The sequence below is a fragment of the Chenopodium quinoa genome, unplaced genomic scaffold (genome assembly GCF_001683475.1).
Source record: "Chenopodium quinoa cultivar QQ74 unplaced genomic scaffold, ASM168347v1, whole genome shotgun sequence".
In the NCBI taxonomy this organism is placed as follows: Eukaryota; Viridiplantae; Streptophyta; class Magnoliopsida; order Caryophyllales; family Amaranthaceae; genus Chenopodium; species Chenopodium quinoa.
In genome coordinates, this window is record NW_018745684.1 from 9,668,853 (window position 1) to 9,693,875 (window position 25,023).

The 25,023-nt window shown below is 36.9% G+C and overlaps 1 protein-coding gene across 1 annotated transcript; it reads left to right on the forward strand.

Annotated features, from left to right (window-relative positions):
- Positions 1 to 863: 863 nt before the first annotated feature.
- On the forward strand, positions 864 to 15,682 carry LOC110718280 (nuclear export mediator factor NEMF-like). The gene is given in 15 exon segments (XM_021897118.1): positions 864 to 1,321; positions 1,439 to 1,551; positions 1,649 to 1,745; positions 2,021 to 2,145; positions 3,250 to 3,793; positions 3,969 to 4,154; positions 4,728 to 5,021; positions 5,744 to 5,896; positions 5,967 to 6,121; positions 7,229 to 7,290; positions 7,293 to 7,333; positions 7,424 to 8,314; positions 9,765 to 9,852; positions 14,021 to 14,380; positions 14,965 to 15,682. Coding segments are annotated over 15 exon segments (3,411 nt in total). The 5' UTR covers positions 864 to 1,216; the 3' UTR covers positions 15,162 to 15,682.
- The last annotated feature ends 9,341 nt before the right edge of the window (positions 15,683 to 25,023 follow it).

Consider the following 25,023-nt stretch of genomic DNA (forward strand, 5'->3'; position numbering starts at 1 on the left):
GCATATTAACAAAGATGTTGATGCGAAGGTTACTTCCATGTTTGAAAAAAGAAGGAGATTGGTGCCAAGTTCAAAAATGGGAGGTGGAGGCATGTGATTAATGCTACATCTGAAGAGGCGTATAAAAGAGAGCTTGTAGAGCTGAAAACCAAGTGGGGTCGATGGTCGAAAGCGATTGACTATGTTGTGGACACTGGCTCATACACAAGGAGAAGTTTGTGATGTTTTGGACGAACTAGGTACTGCACTTCGGCAATGTTAACAACTGTAGGGTTAAGAGCCAGCATTCGGCATTGAAATGTTGGATTGACAGTTCTACAGGTTCTTTAAACACAGTTTAGGCTCAGGTACACTGCTCGATTGAGAACCAGATCATAGCCATTCGTAATGGGTTGGAGGCATGTAGAGCAACTCATGGTCAAAATTACAAGCAGAAGTCTTTGCATCAGTTGAACGGAAAGGTATCCTACTATTGTCTGTCTTTTTTTCTCGGTGAGACGAACATGATGCGAGGTTTGAGCACCGTTGTCCATCGACATTGTGGGTGTGTTCTACGTACTACCCACGGGTTACCTTGTGCGTGCCAAATATATGACTCGATTACTGCAAGGAAGGGGTTGTATACGATTTTTTTTAAAAAGGGTAGAAACGCCCACTTTTTTCGCTAGATCTAGGCTGAAACACCTAGATCTTTCGAATAACCGTATGGGTGATCGAAATTTCTAGGAGTTTCAGCCTTGATCTGGCGAATTATTTGGGCGTTTCCGCCAATTCCAGAAAAAAAAAACCATGTCTCTGGTGACTCCTTCGACGATGACCTTCCCTTTGTCCCTTAGCATATCCACGCAAAATTATATTGCGCTAGTATAAGGAGGTGGTGTGGGTTGGTAAATGATGGTTTAAAGGATGAAAATTTTTAAAGATAGAGAAAATTAATGATGGCCTTGAATTCTGATTGCGGTAAAAGGTGGTGGGGGGTTAAAATTATCATTGTAAAGGTAATTTTTTTTTTAATGTATATGAGAGTAAATTCGTAAATATATTTTATTTTACGGGCGTTAGTTAGAGATTTGAGGGCGGTATTTAACAACCCCTTTATTTTCCGCGCTTTTACGACACCATCACACGCATACTCTCGAGCATACTCATTACCGGAAAACCCTGTCGTCTTCTCGCATCACCACTGTAACGTCTTAGTAGCAGAGGAGAGACAAAAATGGTGAAGGTACGTATGAACACGGCCGATGTAGCCGCCGAAGTGAAATGCCTTCGAAACTTGATTGGTATGCGATGTTCCAATATTTACGACATCTCTCCCAAGGTATCTTTCCTTATTCCTATATCAATTTCAATTCACTGTTCTTCAATAATTTCGCAATATTTGAAACTGTAACTATATTAATTTCATTAAGAATCTGGTTGTATTTTTCAATTGCAGACTTATATGTTCAAGTTGATGAATAGTAGTGGAATTACAGAATCTGGGGAGAGTGAGAAGGTTTTGTTGTTGATTGAAAGTGGTGTTAGGTTGCATACAACTGAATACGTCCGGTAATACGAACACCGCCCCGTGATTGAGTTCGAGGTTTTATGAGGGTTTTGCCCTGGTTTTATTGACATATTTTTTTGCCCAATTGGATTTTTGTAGGGATAAGAGTAATACACCATCTGGGTTTACTCTAAAATTGAGGAAGCATATTCGCACTAAAAGGCTTGAAGATGTCAGGCAGCTTGGGTATGATAGGGTAAGGAGATTTGTTGCTTCATTTGTGTATGTGATTGTGTTTGAATGGATTGTTTTCAGTTTGAGTAATCCTAAGTTTTTCGTCGAGATAGATAAAACAAGCATATCTTGGCTTTGAGCTTATAATTGAAGGTGTTGAATATACAGTGAAGTAGGTTAATGTGTCCTGTATTTTTGCAAGACTAATTTCAATCGACGATTAAGTTAAACCTCGTTGCCTCCTCGTTTTTTTTGTCAATTATATGCTCTTTTATTTATATTTTTTTGTGCTGCCAGATTATTGTTTTCCAGTTTGGATTGGGTGCCCATGCGTACTACATCATATTGGAGCTTTATGCTCAAGGAAACATTATTCTTACTGATCCAGATTACACTGTCTTGACTCTTCTTCGGTCTCATAGGTAAGTCACTCTTGTGTTCATTACTATCTGTATCTGCATATTTTAGGTATTTTGAGATCTAAAAAAATAGTAAACCCTATCTGAATAAATTATGGTGCAATTTGATGTGAAATATAGAAGCTTAGGGAACGATATCAACCCACTATTCTTGAAAGCAGTACTCATTCCTCGTACTAAATTTATACTAGATTGATGATAAATCTTTTTAAATTCTTGTAACCTTTTCTAATGTGAGTGTTCTCTTGGCAAAACTATGCTCTTCAATGATTATGTCAGTTGCCATAGTTGATAGATTGCCTTACTTTTTCCATTTTCTTATTTTTTTCCCCCTTGTGTATTGGTCTATTGAAGGTGACTCCGCTATGCACAATGGCTTACCTTTAATGTTAAAGTTATAGGTTGTAATATGTGCATGGACCATGGTGACAACTCGACAAGTAGCCTGCATGATTTAATAATTGATGGAGGTTTTTGTGATGCAATTACATTACTGGATACCATTGTTATTAAAGTCCCTAGAGATTTCTGATTGAATTGATAAAATTTAAGAAAACATAACAACCTCTTCAAACATGAGCTATTATATCTTATGTTGTTATTTATGTATTAAATTAGGAGATATATCTTCCTTCAAAAAAAAAAAAGGAGATGTATCTCTCCATTTCAAAGGGATGGTGAAATTTAATGCTAATCAGTTCTGGATGTTTTCTTGACTTGTTAGTTTTCTCTCTCTAATTTTCTAAATATTTTTGAAGATTTATGGTGCCCATACCAGTTCAGGACTCTGAATTTTGTATTTTTGAACTCTACAATTTATTCTTTGGTGCACTTGTAAAAAAAGCAACAGATTTTTGGGTATAGCTTCCCCTTGTCAAGGTTTTGAGTTCCAAAATTTGTTGTTTTTGTATAACTGGACTCAACTAATAGCTTATGAGCAATTGAGCATTACTTGACTTTTCTTGATTTTGTCGATACATCATGATTGCTTGAGGACTACAGCCTTTTTCCTTAGACCTCATTCTGTATACGAGTGACACCCCCTTAAAACACCCTTCCCTTCAACCGATTCTCTGTTCTGCTACTGAGCTATTAATATTTCAACAGAGATGATGATAAAGGTTTTGCAATCATGTCGCGGCACCGATACCCAATTGAATCGTGTCGAAAATTTGAACGAAGCTCCCGCATCAAGCTGAAGGAAGCTCTTGCAGCTTCATATGATCAGGGTGGTGAAGATGAGGAAATCAAAGCTGCCAAAGATGGAGGCACAGTTTTAGACACATCAAAAGTAAAACAAAGTGCTAAAAAGGGTGGAAAAGTTCCTGATTCGAACAAGACTGGAAATGATGGCTCTCGTGCAAAACAGCGAACTTTGAAGATAGTCCTTGGAGAGGGATTAGGCTATGGTCCTCAGCTGTCTGAACATATTATATTGGATGCAGGTTTGGCACCAAGCATGAAAATTTCTAAAGATAACAAGCTGGATGAGGATATAGTTGAAATTTTGGGCCAAGCTGTGAGCAGGTTTGAGGATTGGCTCGAGGATGTTATACATGGAACTAAAGTTCCTGAAGGATACATACTAATGCAAGCAATGAAACCAGGGGGAAAGGACTGTGTTACCTCAAAGCCAGAGAGTTCCAGCAAGGTCGTCCAATAGTTTCTTTCATTTGGTTGATGTATTGACTCTTGTATTTTTAGTATTGATAAAAAGTAACTCGTTAAATTTTTATTTGTAGTGTTTAGGATTTCTATCATCTTTTTAAAAATGTACAATTTATTCACATGTGACATTTACATCTCTTTTGCTCTTTTGCATGCAGATATATGATGAATATTGCCCTATTTTACTAAATCAATTCAAATCACGTGATTGTTTGAAGTTTGAAACATTTGATGCAGCTTTGGATGAATTCTACAGTAAGATTGAGAGTCAGAGATCTGAGCAGCAGCAAAAAGCAAAAGAAGGATCTGCTATGCAAAAGCTCGATAAAATACGCATGGATCAGGTGTATATTTATTTCTGTACATGCTGTCTATACTTTCAAGATGGTTATATTGATTTGTGTTTTATGTGGAGAGCCTTATTGTTCAAAACCCTTTTTCATTTGTCATGTTAAGGATAGTCAGACCCTTAGTTACCAAGGATAGTAATTGCAGGGGAGCAGGAAAGGAATTTGTGGTTGAAATTAGGTTTATAAATCTTGCTTTGAATTCCTCACTTATTTTGTGTATATGATATTGTTTTACATTCTAAGAAGTATGAGTGGAGTCTTATGGATGGAGGTCTTCTTCTTCCTGCTGAAAATAATTGATTATATGCTTCCTGCTCATGACTTGTTTTTGAACTTGACCAGTGGAATTTTTTAAGAATAAAATACTCTGATTCTTAAAAAAATCTCTGATTTATGCATTTATTGCATAGTTGACACTTAATGTGTTCAATTGTTTATGTTCTGAAGTCCAGTTTAAAATGTTAGTTTTTCTTTCTCTCATCAAATCTGACATACCAGTCATTTAGATTATGTTATTCTCCTGTTCTATGTTTGCTGGAGCTAAGAACTGCTGGCTTACTTTTGTAGGAAAATCGTGTGGTCACTTTGAGAAAAGAAGTTGAGCATTCTGTTAGAATGGCACAATTGATTGAATATAACTTGGAGGATGTTGATGCTGCTATCTTGGCTGTCCGTGTCGCTCTAGCAAATGGTATGAATTGGGAAGATCTTGCACGTATGGTGAAGCAAGAAAAAAAATCTGGAAATCCAGTGGCTGGTTTAATTGACAAGCTCTATTTGGAAAAGAACTGCATGACGCTTCTGTTGAGCAATAATCTTGATGAGATGGATGATGATGAAAAGACATTTCCAGCAGATAAGGTAAAATAAGTTACTATATATCCCAAGATTGTTTTGCATACAGAATTGCAAAATTTTGTTTTAATCTGATTTTGGAGGATCTTTGATAAGGCTCATAGGGTCCCGGCCCTCCACAATTTTTTTTGAGCTGTTCAATTGATATAAAGAATTTATTGCTTAAATATGGATAGTAGTGTTTGAAAAAGCGCCCCTAAGGCGTGCCTAGGCACTGAGGCGCAAGGTGTTAGGGGTCATGCGCTTTTTGTGGTCTAGCGGAAGCGATTTTGATGAAACGCAGCTAAAGTGCAGCAAGGTGCATTGAGGAGTACCCCCGAGGTGCACAACAATTTTTCACAATTTTTAATTGTTTATTACATGCGCTTCGATGAGGCGCATGGAAGCGCACTGAGGCACTCCTTAGGTGCAGGAAACTCTGAAATGCCTTGGTGTGCTTTGAGCTTTTTTTTATATTGATGTATAGAAAATGTTTAATCACAATAATTAAATATTTACACTTCTAACTAGAGGCTGAAGGTTCAAACCTTGACCTCCGTACTTTTTTGGTCTAAGATCCGCCACTCTTATGTGAAGCCAGTACTAGTTTCATATTGGTTCTTGATTTCTAGTTTTGACATCACTTTTCACCAAACTTATTTACTTCAGTTAGTATTTTCTTCCCAGGTACTAGTATGTTTTTAAAAGTCCGAGTCCCTTTTTCTTTTTCTCATCTTTCTCTTTTCCAGGTAGAAGTTGATTTATCCCTCTCAGCGCATGGTAATGCTCGTCGGTGGTATGACATGAAAAAAAAACAAGAGAACAAACAGGACAAGACTATTACCGCTCATGAAAAGGCTTTTAAAGCAGCTGAGAGAAAAACACGTCTCCAGCTCTCAAAGGTACCTCAAGTCCTGTATCTTATTGGTCATTTAGTATCTAATTATAATCTTATTATTTCTGGATTATCAGGAAAAAGCAGTCGCCACAATATCTCATATGCGTAAAGTCCATTGGTTTGAGAAATTCAATTGGTTCATCAGCAGTGAAAACTATTTGGTTATCAGTGGACGTGATGCTCAGCAAAATGAGATGATTGTTAAGCGTTATATGTCAAAAGGGGATTTGTAAGTATTAATTCTAATATTAGCTTGATTTGCATAGCAAAATGTGACAGAGGTTTGGCTGCTGGTTATTCTTTCTCAATTCCTTCATATCCTTGAATGGCTTGTGATCATTTGTGAAATATCAATGACCTTAATGTAGTAAAAATCATCCAATAGAATCTTTAAATTTTTTTATTTCCTCGCCTCAATCAGCTTTGGTTTTTTTTTTTTTTTTTTTTTTTTTTTTTTTTTTTTTTTTCCCCCCTGTAAGTTAAGCTTTTGCTATTGATCTTACTGTTAATAAGATCATTTGTGCTTGATAAAATGTATAATAAACCATGAACTTAGTGGTTTTTCTATTGCTCTCTTTAACAAAAAATTTCATCTGTCCCAAATTATATGATATACAAGCGATAACTTTGACCATTGATTCCTCTGTCCCAAAAGTAAACATTCTCATTACGATATTTGGATCTCCCATATGAATCCTTCTTTTTCTTTTAAGTGAATAATTATGGCTTATATGAGTTATATCTTACCCCCCCTTTTTATTTTTCCTCATTTCATCACATCCAGACTTTTCCTCTTTTTAATAACTCTTACCGTTATTTTGTCCCCTTCAATTCCATTTTTTTCTCTACATTTAACCACTTATATTAAAAGCCATGCCAGTCAACTAATCAACTATGAAGTTATCTTGGGGATGGGGGCGTTTAATTTCTTGTGAGAAGGGATAGTCAGAAAAAAGTAAACAAATACACCCTGATTTGCGTATACTGCTGAGAAGTAAAAAGTTACTTGTGTCATATTAAAGTGCGAGGAAAAGTAGATGAGGTCTCATTCTTAAATAATGTAGATGTGTGTAAACTTGACTGGGACAACCTACAATGGAAAGCGTGTACACCTTTGTGGGATGATGTATAGTTCAAGACAAATGAAAAGAAGGGAAAACCTTACTGGTGTCTTTGAATAGTGGAATCCATAATTTTTTTTTATCAAAAAGTACATCTGTGTGAATGAAAGCTTTCTTGAGTGTATAAAAGCATGCTTTGCTATTATCCCCTTTGACTGCACTGATATTGTCTGTTAAGATAATTTGAGCATTAATATATCATAATTTTGTAACAGGTATGTGCATGCTGATATGCATGGAGCTTCAAGTACTATAATAAAGAATCACAAGCCGGAGCAGCCAGTCCCCCCTTGACATTGAATCAAGCTGGAAGTTATACTGTAAGTTGATCTATCAGTTAAGATTTTTGCATGTACTGATTAATTTATGTATGTAAACTTGGACTCATTATCATCTTCTCTTTATCAAAGGTTTGCCTCAGTAAGGCATGGGACTCAAAAATTGTTACTAGTGCTTGGTGGGTCTACCCTCACCAAGTCAGTAAATCTGCTCCGACGGGAGAATATCTTACAGTGGGAAGTTTCATGATACGTGGAAAGAAGAATTTTCTTCCTCCCCATCCTCTTATAATGGGTTTTGGTATGTTGTTCCGTGTGGATGAAAGTTCTTTAGGATTGCATTTAAATGAAAGACGAGTTAGAGGTGAGGATGAGGCATCAAATGCTCTCCAAGAAAATGGGAACGTGGAAATATCTGACTCTGACTCAGATAGTGTAGCTACAGAGCACAATTTAGAGAAAGATAATGATAGGAGCATAACTTCAGAACTCTTAGAAGGATCATTGAGCCATAGTTCTGCTCAAGATGACAGTATATCCTATCCCAAAACAGAAGTTCTAGAAGAATCTGGAATTAAGAGTAATTCTCCTTCTCCAGTACATGATTCTGAAGGAAAGAAAAATTCTGCTGTTTCAGTTCAACTAGAGGATCTCATTGATAGAGCTCTTGAGCTTGGATCTGGTGCTGTCTCTGGTAGAAGTTATGAACAGACTTCGCAACTTACTAAATCTGAAGAATTAAAAACTCAAGAGAAAACAGTATCTATCAAAGAGAAACCTCATATTTCCAAAGCTGAGAGGAGGAAATTAAAGAAAGGCCAGAAAATTGATGATGAACAGACAATTGATGTGCAAGGAGAAGTAGATGAAGGTCATTCTTCAACCATTAAGTCTGAAAACAAAAATTTATCTGCTGCTGGTGGAAAAATTGCTCGTGGTAAGAGGGGTAAGCTTAAAAAGATGAAGGAGAAATATGCAGACCAGGATGAGGAAGAAAGGAGCATTCGAATGACTCTACTTGCGGTAAGTTGCATAAATTTATTGGTATTATTCTGTAGTTGCATTGGTAGATATGACACAATTGTACTTTGTGCCCTAAATTTGTGTGGTATGTTAATCATTTTATGAAGAAGCTCACTTCTTGCTGACAAGCTATTTCTGACCTAATTCAAGTTAAAAGAAAATATGCTTAAATGTGAATCTTTGAAAGCCTTACAGATTGGGAATAAGCTGGTGACTTTTTGATTGAAGTTCATGAGACTTTTGTATAACCATACTGATCTATCAGTATCTGTCTTTTTTGCTTCTCTGATAGATATAGTGCCATTTATTGTTGTTTTATTTTAGTTTTTATATTTTTTTATATGTAAGAATTGTGTTTTTTTTGCCCCTTTGGTGCCTAGTTATAGTCTTTTTTTGCCTTTAATATGTTAGGCACTATTGATTGTCATGCTTTAGAATTTTACTGAACGTATCTCTTTGTGCTGTCATTTGTACTCCAGTAGATTACTTGTGCATAGGCTTCATCATGACACTTGTTTGTAATCTTAAAATTTAGTTATATCATATATTAACTTGAAGGTACCTCCTATCCAAATTTGAATTCAAGTTTTTCCCCTCCCAATTTAGTGTTTTAGATACCCATCATACCAAACCTTTCCTACTATAATTATCTTTATTGAGGTGCTCAAAGGGAATTTGGGATGTTAAACAAAGTTATACGGAGTATTGTGATTTGAGAAAGAAATCATCTTACTTTACTAGAACATTGATTGATCGTTTGGTTGCAAACTGGCAGATCTTGGATATTACTGTGATAATCACTTGTTTACCCTTTGTTTGAGGTCTTACGTTCCAAATCTATGGCTTCTAGATGAGAAGTGATCATTCACTTGCCTGATAACTGTTACCCTTTGTTAGTTCTAGGCAATATTTTGTATTGATTACCAATTACTTCTTGGTATCTTATGGCATATTAGTTTCAAATGGAGAGAGAAATGATAGAAAGAATTGGACTACTACTATATCATTCTTTCATTAGATTGGTGGTAAATTTTACAATTTTTTTTATCGGAAAGGGCTGAAGGTTTCAAGTCTTGGCACCCTTGTTTCATTCTTTACAAGTTACATGGTAAAGATTATAGGGAGCACAGGTTAATCACCTTGATAAATACAGGTTGTTTATTCGGTGGCATAGTTGTAATATATTGGTATAAAACCGCTTGTAGTGTTAGCAGCTTTACCTATAAACTGTTCAATATTACGTGATTTAATTACAAGTTTGCCACTTGATTTACATTCCGAGTTTATCAAGGAGATAAAATTGTAATTTCTTATAAGGAATATGAGGAAGGTCAATGCACCTGTGCCACGTGGCAAGGATTCCTGAAAAAAATGTATATTTGATACGAAATATAATAGTGTATATTCTTTTATTTTATTTTTCTTATATTCACTTTTCATGGAATTTCAGTCCGCTGGAAAGGCACTGGATGACAAGAATGAAAATGATGCCCAAGATCAAAATATGGCAACAAGCACAAGAAAGGAACTTCATGGCGGTATGTCTTTACTGGTTTGATTATATATGTGTCAGATGTTACTCAGCTGTCTGAAATGCTGTTGATACTATGCTACAATAAATCAAATGTTTATTTTTTATTTCATTATTAGAAGAGAATTTATGCATCAACAGCTTTCAGGGAGTACCAAATGGATCACATGCGGTATTCAATTGGAAGAATCCTTTGCATCTTAATTCAGTTTCTTGGGGTCCACAATGGAGTAATTCTTGATTTAGTTGAAGTGTCATGTAGCTAGCAGTTTAGCCGCAAGGACAAAGTATAATTTACCCTATCCAATAGGAAATGCCATGATAAGATGGCTCCCACAACAATACGCAAATTATGTTCTGATCACATACCTGAAGATTGCCGTAAAAATATTGTGCCGCAGCAATTTCTTCCTATTCAATCCACAGTCCATACCAATCTATTCTTCTACTAATCTAGAATGAAAAGGAAGAGTGTTGTTGGGGGGGGGGGTTGGCAGGAAGGACCCAAGATTCGCTTTGCACTGCAAACAACCTCCGTCCGAAGATAGCGACACTTGATAATGAAGAATGACATGCTAGCAAGTCTCACTGCTATCCAGATTGGCCTTTGCTTTTGGAGCATAATTATTATAGTGATATAGCGTTAATCTTTCCCAGTGCCAAAGCACCAAGGCCACCAACAAATGCTCTCACCTAGGTGGAACCCATAGCCTTTCAAGTAAAACAGAGTTGCTGAGGTAAAATTAGACTGTAAAAAGAAGGCACACATTAAAAGGTTCCTGACCAATCATCCATCTTCACCCTAGAAACTTCCACTTTAGATTATTGATCCTTTAGTTTAAACTTTTAAGTGAACTACTTTGTCTTCTTGTCATTGGGGGGCCTCCATAGGTGAAAATTCCAAGCATGACATTGAAAAACGACACAGGAGCTTGAAGCAGTTTTGCTTGTTAACTACTCCATCCATTCAAGTTTTCCAGTCATATATACTATTCTTAGATGTCTAGAAATAACTGTAATTTCCTAAAAAAAATTTTGTTTGTGATTGCTTTTCTTAACTTGCCACAGCTTAATTAGTAACAGGGAGAGGATAGTTATTATACTATTATAGGGTCATTTGTAAATTTATGTTGTATCCATACTTCTCTAGTTATGAAGGTTTTTAGGAAAATGTGACAATTAATTACGGAAGGAGGGAGTTATTATTTAGGATTATCGCCTGTTGTGACTTGTGAGCAAATGAAGCAGGTATGTGACCGGTTTCCTATCTTTATTTATAAAGTATTCTGGGGGTGTGGCTATAGACATTATTAGATTTGGATAAGAAAAAAGGATATATTTTTTTCATTAAAAGTTGAAAAACGAGAATATCAATTATGAGGGCAAGGCTATTATTAACCCAGTTGTATTTCCTTATTTTGGAACCTCCCCAATCAGCCAGGTAACTCTTGATAGCCCAAGGCCCCAAGCCACCTTAGCCCATAGTAAAGCTATGTTATTGACCTTATTCCACAATAAATTAGAAGACAAAGCAACTCGTGAAGTCGTGAGTATATCTGGGAGTTTTGTTCTAATTACACGCACCACATAATTTCCATTAAAGCATTGTGCCATAAGAAATTCTTCTTCTTCTCCTTACCAAACCCCTCAATTAAATTCACCTCTAAAGAGAGCTCCTTTATCTGCCTATCATGTGGTGGCCTTCAAAAATGTAACTCCCTTGATTTATCATAATAGTAAAAATCATGGGCATATAATCAATGGATTTGAACACAAAGTCTGCTCTCCCCTCCAAATCTCTTCCCAAAATTGAATACAACTATTCCCTACCTTGAACCACAGCATAGGACTGCAGATTGAACACTTATGAGATGAACATCCAAGGAAAACTTTAAGAGCTACCCATTTTGATGCTAACTATATTTGTATTTGATGGCTTGAGAAACTAGTGGAAAACCGCCACACACATTTCCCAGAATTGCAATGTATATGGACACCACTTCACCAAAGACTATCCCTCCTACCTTTGTCTGGCTAACCAATTTCAGCCCATATAATTATATGTCCCCACATCACTAGATCTAGTCCACAAAATATTATTTCCTCATTCTCTATCTTAATTGCAACAGAAACCAGGATCTTGAATAGAGAGAGATAGACATATGTCATTGGATCAGGTCAAAGTTATTCTTCCTGATGGGTGGACCTCGTGGAAGGTCTACTAAATTACAGAGCTGCAAACTATTGCCAAAAGCAATAATCTCAAGTTTCGCCCCTGCTAAGCTGCATGCCTGATTGCCTACACTTAAAAGAGGTTGATCTTCAAACCTGAAACCACCTCAAAATTTTGTAACAACTTTTTGACCCCAAAAAAACAAAAAGTATCATCTACATGTTGCAAAATGGGAAATCTGCATCTCTTCCCTCCCCATCTTAAAATCTTCAATCTCAGCCTCCATCACTCTCCTCTCCAACATTCTCCTTGGAACATCCACCACTAAAGTGAATAAATTGCCGTAATCCATAAGCTTATAAGAATCAAACACCTCCGCCGATCACTGAACCAATTATTTACAAGAACAACATCAAGGGAAATCTGCATCTCTTCCCTCCCCATCTTAAAATCTTCAATCTCAGCCTCCATCACTCTCCTCTCCAACATTCTCCTTGGAACATCCACCACTAAAGTGAATAAATTGCCGTAATCCATAAGCTTATAAGAATCAAACACCTCCGCCGATCACTGAACCAATTATTTACAAGAACAACATCAAGGGAAAATAGAACTCGAAATACAAAACTCAAGCTTATCAGGGATTCAGTAATCAGGTGCCTTTGATTTATTGAATATGCAAAACTTAAGCTTTTTGGATACAAAGCTGTTTTCTTAGATAAGGATAAGTAATAGAATCAGATAATGCATTGATAGGCTAGGATTGATCAAGCATGCAAACAAATAGTTGGCTTCTCGGTATACATCAATGCCAGTATGCTTCAGCAAACATTTTTCTGCCTTACATATAGAATTACATGTGGAATTGTTGTGCTTTTGGTTGATGTTGAACAAATTGAGCTTTTGGGATACAAAGCTCTTTTCTTAGACAAAGATAGAAAATAATATCAGGATAGAGCATTGATATGCTAGGATTGATCAAGCATGCAAACAAATAGTTGCCTTCTCAGTATACAGCAATGGTGGAGGAGGAATATGCTTCAGAAAACGTTTTTCTGCCTTACATTTATAGTTGCTCGTGTTTGTCCATTGTAAGAGCATCCACAATGGCTAGCTACATGTACGTGTAGCTAAGGGTTGCCACATCATTATTTCTCAAGCTACATGATTTAAGCTACAACCTCTACAATGGCAAGCTACTTCTTTTGTAATTTTATTATGTCCCACATGATGACATAAAATAAATAAATATATTAACAAATACATAAAATATATTAAACAAATAAATATAATAGCATTGGGTGGAGTGAAACTACATAACTCTATAGAGCTATGTAGTTTGGCTTAGCTACAAGAGGTTGTAGCTCCACAATGGCTAGCATGTAGCTAGCAATTATTGAGAAATTGTTAGCAGGTCCTTATGCACAACCATTGTGGATGCTCTAAGACAGCTAGTAGTCCCCGGTTGGAATAAATTTTGTTTTATGCGGTAAGTTAAAGGTGTTTAGTGGGTCAATTGTGACTTGACACTTGAGGCATCTCTTTTCTCATGAATTTAGTACTGAGATGTGGCCAAGGGTTGAGCAGTGGCTCATGATCAGATCTACAGTAGAAAATTGACTTTTATGCTTTAAATGGGAGCAATAAATCAGATTTTGTGAAGGATGTCTATACTCTTTGTTTGTGTGTGGAGGATGTCTATACTGCGCGTGTGTATGCTTGCGTGCGTGCGTGTGCTTGTGTGAGTGTGTGTGTGTGGGCAGGCGCGCGTGAAAAAGGTGGATAAAGTATTGGACAAAAGCATAAAGTGTTTTTTTTTTTTTTTAAAAAAAAAGAAAAAGAAATCTTCTATTTATAAGTTATAACACTCTTGCAATACTCTTATAATTTGAAATCCACTGTGACAAGGCAACTGCGTGTTAATTACCATATTACGTATGTGAACTATATATGATTAGATAGGTATCCACGAAGAATTGGCTGATTTATTCTTATGTTACAGGCTCAGAAGATGTTCTGAAACTATGCTATAAGTGTAAGAAGCCTGGTCATCTCTCTCGTGAATGCCCAGAACTGTTTGAAGGTATATCACATGAGCATAAGAATGGGAAGCTTGAGAATCCTGATGAAGATTCAGCTATTGCTGCTTCTGAGATGGAACAGTTGGCAATGGAGGAGGACGATATACATGAGATAGGTGAAGAAGAAAAAGGGAAGCTTAATGATGTGGATTATTTGACTGGTAACCCACTACCGAATGATGTTCTTTTATATGCTGTGCCTGTCTGTGGTCCATGTAATGCATTGCAAACGTACAAATACCGAGTGAAGATAGTTCCCGGCACGGCAAAGAAAGGAAAAGGTATTCAGGCCATCTTCATTCCATTGTTTATTCTAATTGTTATGATATGCTCACCTTTAAACATCCATTAAGTAACTGAAGGCGCAGCCTATTTAAGTGATTAAGTCTTTCAGGTTTATATTATTTATATAATACCTTTCAGGTTAACTTAAGAAGTCAATTTAGGTGAAAACAGTTCATTCCACTTGCCTTACAAAAGTGAATAATATGGTACAGTTACTAATATCTTTTACGGAGTAGTGTTTAAAAGAAGTTTTAGGACATATATCTATGTAAGTGTTTTTCTAGCCACTGTAATTTGGAATCTAAAAGATATTATAACACCACGTGAACAGAAGCTACCATGCGAAAATATTGTATTGATCTTCATATGATTGCCCAACTTTTTTTTACGAGGGAAGCCTTCAACCAATATATGCTGTTGTAGACCATCTTTTTCATTGACATTAGTGGATTTAGTTGTTAACAGGAATTTCTTTGAACTTGATAAAATAGTTTTATTGGATCAGATGAATGTAGGACATGTTAGATCATTATGAATTTATCACCTTTCTAAGATCTGATGTACATCTCCTTTTTTTTAGCTGCAAAAACTGCGATGAATTTGTTTAATTACATGCCTGAAGCATCCAGCCGAGAGAAGGAGCTCATGAAAGCATGTACTGATCCTGAACTGGTTGCGGCTATGATTGGAAACTCAAAGATTACTGCTGCGGGCTTAAGTCAATTGAAGCAGAAGCAAAAGAAAGGAAAGAAAGCTGCTAGCAAAGCCGGAGGCTAGCTCCATCTGTCAATCTGGAGATTACTGCTGAGGCTGTCCTACAATGGCCACATGAATCTTGTTTTGTACAGAAAGCTGCACTTTAGTTTTGCTGTCATAGAATTTACTCCTGCCTTTTAACAGCCATTTCACAGGGTTGAGAAACTGACTATACAAACTCAGAAATTCTTACATACTTCAACTTCGCTCATAATCATAGAGGATCTCTTGTGGAGCTTTACATGAACTTTGTTGAGCCTGCAACACAACCAGGCATTCAGTGAAAATTTTGAAAGGATAGAATCAGCTAGGTGATGGGAATATGGTAAAAGTACTATAGAAATTATACAAGGATACATGAATTTGGAACTTGATGGAGTAACCTAAGACATAAATAAGAGCCTACTACTATGTAACAATGTAAATGCGGGAGTCATGATATTTCTATGTCGGCAATTCAGCGAACTCTAAAACTTTGTTGAAACTTGAAACTAACCAACTCGAGTTCTTTCATAGTTAGTTGAACTTCAACTTCGTTAATAGCTGCAGGCAAGCACCTAGTTCTAATGAAATGAAAAGCAACTAGCCGATTATGAAAAGCTTTTGGCATGTTTTTGAACAATTGATTGATTTTCGAAGAGTTGGAATTTGAAGATCTTGTAAGAATTAGCGAGTGATTGTTGAAAAATAATTTTTTGATATTGGTCCATACTATAGATTCATCAAGTTATTACAAGTTATAAACCTTTGGCACCAATGAGAGTGTTCCAATGAGAGTGTTCTTCCTATCGGTTTGGCTAGTTTATACGTAGTAGTTACGTTCCCTTGTGGTGGTTAGACTGCCAGGGTTTCCTTTTGTTTGGACTGTTAAAGCTTGCGATGCCGCATGTAATGGCTGCAGTTGACTAGAATTGCCCAATTATAAAGAATGCTAGTGCACAAATGTAAACAGTACTTTCCTTTAGCGGATTTTTTTTTTTTTTTATTTTTTATATTATAAAATAAAAATTGTTACACTTCTTCTTTTGATAACCTACTCCATTTAAATATTAACTAGTGGGAAAAAACTTGCGTGGACCTGGGATTTATACACACGTAACTGGTGTTATATTGAACATAGTGACCCTTATGTTGAACATAATGACCCTAATTTTAACATAGTAACCTTCATTATTCATATTGACCAGTATTTAAAATATTTCAGTAAAAAAAAAAAAAAACCTTTATAATACCACAATGCCTTTTATTTTAATACAATAACCTTTATTTATATATAGTGAATTTTTTTTTATTAATAAAACAACCATAATGTCTCTAATGTTAGTGATTCATAATAAATTATTGTGAACCAGGTTCATTTAAGAATTTGTATAACTAGTGAGTATCCCGGGCAATGCCTCAGTAACTTTTCATAATCTTTGTCTATTGAGAAATTTTTTAACGCCATAATGTTATAATTAATAGTTTGATAATTTCAACAAACACCTTGAGATTTTTGTCTTGGAAGTTTAAACATTTATCTAAATCTTTTACAAATTAATATTAAGACTTTATTGTCTTTTATTTGAATCATTAAACATTGATGTTGTATTGGAATGGTGGTTAAGTTTTCATTTTTCATTTCAAAAAGTGGCGTATTTGATACCTTATAACAACATTGTTTATTTTTGTAAACTAAGGGTTGACACGAATTAAAGCCTTCGCATAATTGGCACATAAACTTTCTTAAAAACGATTTTTAATAGATTAACAAATATAGATTTTCTTTCTTTTCAAGATCTCCACTCAAACTCATTACTACATTTTTTTTAATTATTCTTTTCTCTCTCACATTACTTACTTTTTAATAAAGTATTAACCCCACTTTTTTTTTTTTTTTTTTTTATAATTGTTTAATGCCCCAATGACCCCACTTACTCTTTTTATTTTTAAGTCAAACTAATTTGCCTAAAATCATGTGCCGGTTAAAATATAGTCCTCTTTGACTAATGCCCACACGCAGCATTAGAGCACTACCTCTTGTGCCATTGAATCTTGAGCTTGAAAGAGTAGTGAGGGTGAATCGAAGAGAAAAGAAGGTGAGAGATAGTGGAGCTACTTCAAGTGAGCTACAAGTGGTGGTTGAGTCCGACTATTCTAGTTCTAGTGAGTCTAGTGGAGACACCACTCCATTAGAATCACCAAGGACAAATTCTCCACCTCTCCACCAATTTGAAATGGCTCTTCCAAATAAAACATTGAGAGAATTTGGTGTTCCTCCACCATATCAAGAAGCATGCGGGACTGCTACTCGTGATATCGAAGCAAACAACTTTGAGATAAGGCCCGCCCTTATCACCTTGATAGAGGGTCATCAATTCTCCGAGGCAAAGCATGAGGACCCCATTGCTCACCTCAAACAATTCATACGGTATTGTAGCACCATGAAGGCGAATGGTGTGACCCCGGAGTACATCCTTTTAAGCATGTTCAAGTTCTCTTTAACGGGCAAGGCAAGTGATTGGCTTGATAGGTTGCCTCCAAACTCATTGAACACATGGAATGAGGTGACTTCGGCATTCCTTGGGAGGTTCATTCCTCTTGGGAAAACGGCGGAGTTGAGGTCCAAAATATCAAATTTCCAACAAGAGCCCGATGAGTCGCTCTATGATGCTTGGGAGAGATTCAAGAGCTATCAACAACAATGCCCACACCATGCATGGCATGGAGAATTGGCTCTTGCTCCATGGGTTATAGGTTTTGAGAGCGGATCGCATATTGTTGGATGGAGCATCGGGTGGACCAATCATGAACAAGCCACCCCTAGAAGCACTCAAAATCATTGAAGATGTAGTTTAAAACTACACCGATTGGAGTCCCGGCGAGAGGGGCATCTCCAAAAAAGGAGGAAGGTATGAGGTCAATGCCATTAATATGATTAATTCAAAATTAGATGCTTTGTCTTCTAAGTTTGATCAATTGCATTCCTCTTCCCTTTCCATTTCCCCACATCAAAATTCACATACATCTAGTTCATCTAATGAAAATGTGTCAATACAAATGATGTCTTATGATACATGTGGAGGTGATGATCATGTGACTTCCGAGTGTTATTTGCTAAATGATTCATGCTCCCCCTCCCCTTCCATGGAACACGTTAGTGCTATCAATAATGGTCAAACCAATCCTAGGTATGACCCTTATTCCAACACTTATAATGAGGGATGGAAACATCACCCAAACTTTGATTGGAAAGGGGGCCAAACCCAAGGAAATGGTCAAGGTCAATATAGTGGCCAAAGGAATATTCAAAATAATAATCAAGGAAACTATAGGAACCAAGGTAATGGTAACTATGTGTCAAATAACCAAGCAAACCATCAAAATGACAATAGATACCACCAAAAAGGTCAATACTCTTTTAACAATAACCCACCCGGTTTTAATGGAGGAAATAGACCTACCCTTGACCCTATTCCTCAACCCCCTCTCCAAATTCAAGCTCCCCCTCTTAAGTCAAGTCTAGAAACAACAATGGAAAAATTTGTTAATATGCAAACAAAGAAAACCAATGACTTAGAGGAGAGTATCAAGCAAGTGCAAGCCCACAATAAGATGCAAGAAACTCAATTAACTTAACTAGTTAATGCACTTAAAAGTAACAATCCTAGCACCACTTTACCTAGTCAAGCCATTGATCCTAGAGAACATTGTAATGCAATTATTACTAGGTGTGGGAGTACCATTGATGATACTCCACCCATGAGTTTGCAATTGAAAAGTGAGAGAGAGGAGGTTAAGGACGAGAAACAATGTGAGGTGTCTAAGTCAAGTGAGGATGAGATGGTTGTCATGAGTGAGTCAACCACGGTGAGCTTAACCAAAAATTATTGTGCAATTATCAAGAACCACTCACCCACTAAACTAAAAGATCCCAGAAGTTTCTCTATTCCTTGCTCTATTAAGAACATTTCCTTTGAAAATGTCCTATGTGATCTAGGAGCTAGTGTGAGTTTGATGCCTTTTTCGGTTTATGAGAAGCTTGGTATAGGTGGTTTGGTATCCACCACTGTCACTCTTTAACTTGCCGATCGATCCACCAAATTCCCTAAGGGTAAAGTTGAGGATGTCCCTCTTAAGGTAGGCAATTTCATTATTCCGGTTGATTTTATTGTGCTAGAAATGACGGAAGATGCCCTCACCCCTATCATCCTAGGCCGACCTTTATTAGCAACGGGTGGTGCAATCATAGATGTAAGGGAAGGAAAACTCACATTGAATGTGGGTGATGATGAATTTTGTCTTACTATTGATCCCAAGAAAGGATGTCCTTCTCCCACAAAAGATTGCATGACACTAGATGCTATTAGTGACAATGATTTGCATGATTTGCGAATGCTTTGTGCCACTAATCCTCTTTTTGATGTTCAAAATTCAAAGCAAGGTTTAGATAGGTTTGATGAGGTGATTGCTATGCTTGCTTGCCTCAAGACGATGCTTGAAGAAGGTGATTTCGATGCTCAAGAGGATGAAGAGAATGACACCAAAGCTTCCAAGAAGAAGAGGAAGCTAAGGGAAAAGCAAAGAAAAAAAGAAAGAAGAAGACGGATTCAAAGAAAATTGAAAATGAACTTGTTGTAGGTGTTAGTCATGAAAACAATTTGGTTTTGCTCATGATGGCAATTTGTAACAATGAAAACATTGGTGACAAAATGTTCTCGAAATTTATCCCACCTTGAGGATATTTTTTGAATTTGCGTCAAGCTATTAACGTTAAAAAAGCGCTCCCAGGAGGCAACCCGATTTTTTTTTTTTATTTAAAAAAAAATTGAGAGATGAGAGAGCTTGAACTAACACTCTAACAATTTGAGTGTTTGTTTGGTGTTTTGCTTTTGTTGTAGGTGATTTGCTAAGGGAGATGAAAAGGAGGCAGATTCGGCCAAAAAGGAGCGGGCGCTGCTTGAAGCTTGCATGCTCGCTCCTAGTTACTTCAAGAAAACAGAATCACCAGTGCCATTTGGAGCGGGCACTCCGAGAAGAGTGCGTGCCCACTCCTGATTGAAATAGCATAGGTAGGACTCCAGACCATACTTGGAGCGGGCGCTCCAAACCGAGTGCACGCCCGCTCCTCTCATCAGGTATTAAAAAAAATATAATAAAAAATTTGAAGAGAAATCAGAAGGCCGAAATACGAATAGGAGGGGGCGCTCCGAGTGTATAACACGCCCGCTCCACCAGTTGAGAAAGCAAGGCGGAATCTGAAATTTAGCTAGGAGCGGGCGCTCCAAAACCTCAGTATGCCCGCTCCTCCCTTCGATGGCCAGATCATAATGCATTTCAAATGGTAGGAGCGGACCCGCTCCTACCCAGCCATGTAAAAAAAAATGACTTTCCTCTTTTAATCTCTTTCTTTCATTTCTTACCACACATTTTACCCATCTTTCATACTCTCTCTCCTCTTTTACCATATCTTTCTCACTCTAAAACCCTTGCTCTTCTACCTTCTCTCTTCAAAATCATCATCAATCCTCCAAATATTTCACTCAAAATTCACAAATTCATAATATCCATCCAATTCTCTCTCTAAAAATCACAAATTTTCACAAAATTAATTAAAATTTTAAAAACCCACAAATTATCCATTGAAGAACAAGGGGAAAATGGTGAAAGCTTGAAGGAGGAGGAGCAAAATTTGAGTAGCCTTGGAAGAATTTAGAGTATTTTCATACTCTAGTTGGTATAATCTTCTTCTCTACTTCACTTTCCCTCTTGAACTTTAGGGTTCTTCTTCAAATTTCTTAATTTTGTTAATTTCATATAAATTATGTAGTTAGTTGCATGATTAGTTGAAATTTTAACAATTATTGTTGCTTAATGAGAATTGTTTGTGGAAAATTGTGAATGACATTTGGAGTAATTGAAAATTGTGGTTGAGAAATTATGGTTGACAATTGCATATATTTGGTGAATTTGTGAATTTGAGTTGTGTGAAATTGATTGTGTTTGAGAAATTGTGTGTTGGGATATATTGTTTGGTTATGTTGTTATATATTTTTTGAAGCAGGTACTTGGATTTTTAAGGGGGTTCGAAGTTAAGGGTGTGTGTGTGGTGTTGTTTGTTATTGAGTGACTTTCTTGAATAATTCTTCCCTTAATTAAAAATGAAGATTATTTGGAGGAAGTAAGAAGAGAAAGAAAAGTGAACCTCAACCATCCCCAACTCCTTCACAACAAGAAAATCCTAACCCTCCACCAACACTAAAAGTCCATGACCGATGTAAGAAATCATTCAACGACCTTTCCAAACGAAAAATTATCCCAACCCGTTTCTATCATCAAGAATCAATGGTGCTATTAGGGGTTGATGAAGGAATAAGAAGAGTAGCCGACAATTTCGGTTGGCTAAACTTCTTAAAGAATAGGGAAGAAACTTATGCTTCCCTAACTCTCGAATTCCTCTCATCGGTCACTTTGAAACACATAAACCTAGAAGGTGAGCCATTAGAGTGTGAGATAAAGTTTACGATGTTCAATGTCAAGAGGGTCCTAACTTTAACGAGATCGAAAGAAATTTTCGAATGGACCACCTTCAACCAAATCTACAACCCCAATGGTACTTACTTCTCAAGCTATGAGGAGTAAGTTTGGTTGAACACCATTGCAGGTTATTTCAATTTCAAGACCCGGTCTAGCCATGCTAGCCACATTATTCTCCCCTTCCTTCGAATCTTCATGAGACTCATGAGCTATGCTTATTTCTCTAAGCAAGACTTAGGGAAACTAACAAAAGAGGAGATCAAAGGCCTCTTCATAGCCACAAGATTTGAAGGAAATGTGGAAGGGAACGTGAACATGGGATACATGTTCATTAAGAGATGCATGGAAATGAGGGTAAATGGAGAGATGAGTGGTGAGATTAGATGCAGGGGGATGATTTCGATTATAGCGAGGAAATTGGGGTTTGGTGCTTTTATAGACCAAATGACCCCGATCCATGGTTCTAACTTGCTTGATATCAAGGGACTTTATGATATGAAGTTCCTTGTTGAAATTCCGAGTCGGGTTCGTCGCTTTAGTTGGAAGGTCAATGGGAGGCATTATTGCACTCTCCTAAATGTGGCGGTCACTAACTCCGTGGGGGACACGTGCATGTGCCACGTGATCCACCCCGACGAGCTATGGCCGACGATGACGAGGATGCACTAATGCCTCGTCGTATGGGTACATCCTCTCTTTCCCAATCTAGGGTAGATGGTTCTTCCTTATCCTCTTCCCTCTTTGATGCCGAAAATGCTTTCAACCAATTAAATTTAACCAACCAAAGAATTTTAGAACACAATGAATATCAAAGTTGTGGCGGAAAGAAACTATCAACATCAAGTTGACAGGGGAGACTTTCTCCCTTACCTCAACTATCCCAACCGTCTCGTTCAACAAGGTCCGGTTTTAGGTTGGTCCAATGGCCAACCCACCTACCCTTTTTGGCAAGGCCCGTGTAGCTCGATTGGAGAGCTTTGCTCCTATCCCCCTTATGACTACACATAACCCGGATGTAGTAATTATAGGGGTGACCTTAGTTATTACTACATCCCCGAGGTTGTTAGTGATAGTTCATCTACGGAGGTACTTGATCCCCCCCTAAGGGGGTATTACGGGTTTCCACCCGGTTATGATGGTTAGGGCTGTACATTGGTCCAAAACAGGACCGGACCTGGACCGGACCTCTTGGGACTAGGACCTGAATTAGTGAATTTTGAGTACCGGAGACCGGACCTGATTCAACAAGTCCGGTTCCGGGTCAGACCTGAAAAATCAGGTCCGGTCCGGGTTTGGACCTGAACAGACTTGTTTTGTATTTTAACCAAATTTAAAATAATCCAAATATCAAGAAAAAAAAATTCCAAGTAAAAAATAAAAATAAAATAATACTTCTAATTAGCAAAGAATCAACAAGCATAAACCAAAACTGATAAGAAATAACAAGCTGCATTAATAATGGCAAAAATAAGACAATTTCTCCGGAGATGAATAGATTATCCTAAAAAAAACAAAAAAAAAAAGAGTGGAGATGAATAGGTTATGAGTAAAATACTGTTGAAGAGCTCAACAACCCAAAAATATTTTGAAGACATCTGCGTTAAATGAAGAAAGAAATCAAACATTTGCCGACCCTCTTTTATTTCTTCTGCATTTGTGGGTTTTCATCGTCTGTGAGACGATGGACAATCCTCCACTCTCTGATGTTGTTGCATCTCTCCTCCATAAACTGGAACCCTCTAATCATTCAAAATACAAATTTCCACCAGATCTGGAAAATGATCTTACAAAACCGAAAGATTCACTGCCCCTTCTGCTTAACCCTAGCCGCACCCACGATTTATCTTTATCCACTGATGATCTCGAGCACTCTGTTTGCAGCGTAAATAATTCACTAGATCTTCATTTTGATATGAGTTCTTTAATTGTTGGAATCAATTTGAAAACTGAAGTGACGGCTGAAGCACTACCTCTGACTTTGAGAGGAGAAGAAGATAAAGAGAAGTGGAGAAATGAGAGAAGAGCAGTGACGGCTGAGCACTGAAGTTATTTTTTTAGGGTTACAAACAACTAAAAAAGCTGCATTCAAATTTAAAAAAAAAAAAAAATTTAAAACTCAATTTTACCGGGTTTCAGGTCCAGACCTGAAACCCCACGGTTTTAGACCGGATTTGGACCGGAACCGGAATCACTGAATTTCAAGGACTGGGACCGGACCTGAATCTACAGGTCCGGATCAGGTTCGGTCCAAACAGGTCCGGTTCAGGTCAGTTTTCAGGTCTATGTACAACCCTAATAATGATGGTGGTTGGGGTGACCAAGGCGTGCCGGATTTTAGCCACTACTGTACTTGTCCCAACTATGATCTACCTCCTTATGTAGATGCCTCGGCTCCTCCTAGTGATGTAGATATTAACTACAACTTTCATTATTCACCAGGGCGCCGGTAAGATTAGATGATCTAGACATGTTACTTACCGTTTCATTGCCCCTTTTAATCCTTGGGACACCGAGGATGGTGCCAATCCCAATCTTGGGGGAGGTTTTGTCATTGCCTCTTTTCTTTCATTGAAACGGTAATTAAATGTCTAGCTTGGGGGAACATTTAGGCCTTGTATAGAGTTGGGATTTGGTGTTGTTAGTTTTGTGCTTAATTTGATTATGCTCCGCTTGTCTTGGTTGGTTAATTAATGGTTGAATGTTTGCATTTTAATGAACTTGGTTTGGTTTATGTGCTTCCCATTGATGATGATGTTTGTTGATGAGCCTCCTCTCTTTCCTAAAAATCCAAAACCCAAAAATCCAAAGCCCTTAATCCAAATTCATTAGTTATCTCCTCCTTTCCTCTCCTAATCTTCTTTAGCTAGTTCCTTTTCACATAATCCAAATTTTTTAGTTAGTTCCATTTCTCCCCTCCTAATTTTTCAAAAAAAAAAAATTAAATAAATAAAAAAAATTAAAAAAAAAATCTTTTAGAATAGACTTTGTATATATTGTTTTTGCTTGTAGTCATTTGACTTGGTGATTTGATTAGTATCTTTGATGGTAAAATGAATTCAAGTAAGCATGTGATATAATTGCCTTAGTTTTGCAAGTAATAGCTTATCAATGAATTGTGAAATGATTGTTTGACTCTTATCTATATGATCCACTCATGATATTCTTTATTTGCTTTACTACTAATTACTATTCTTTTATCATCTTGCATATATGAAAGATATGACTACACCAAGGTCAATGGTAATTCCTCCTCCCCTTTTATTCTTGTTTATAATCTCCTTTAAAAAAAAAATCTGAAAAATGAAAAAATGAAAAATCTTTTTGGTTTTAGATTAGTCCTCAATGATGATATTGGATTGAATGTGAT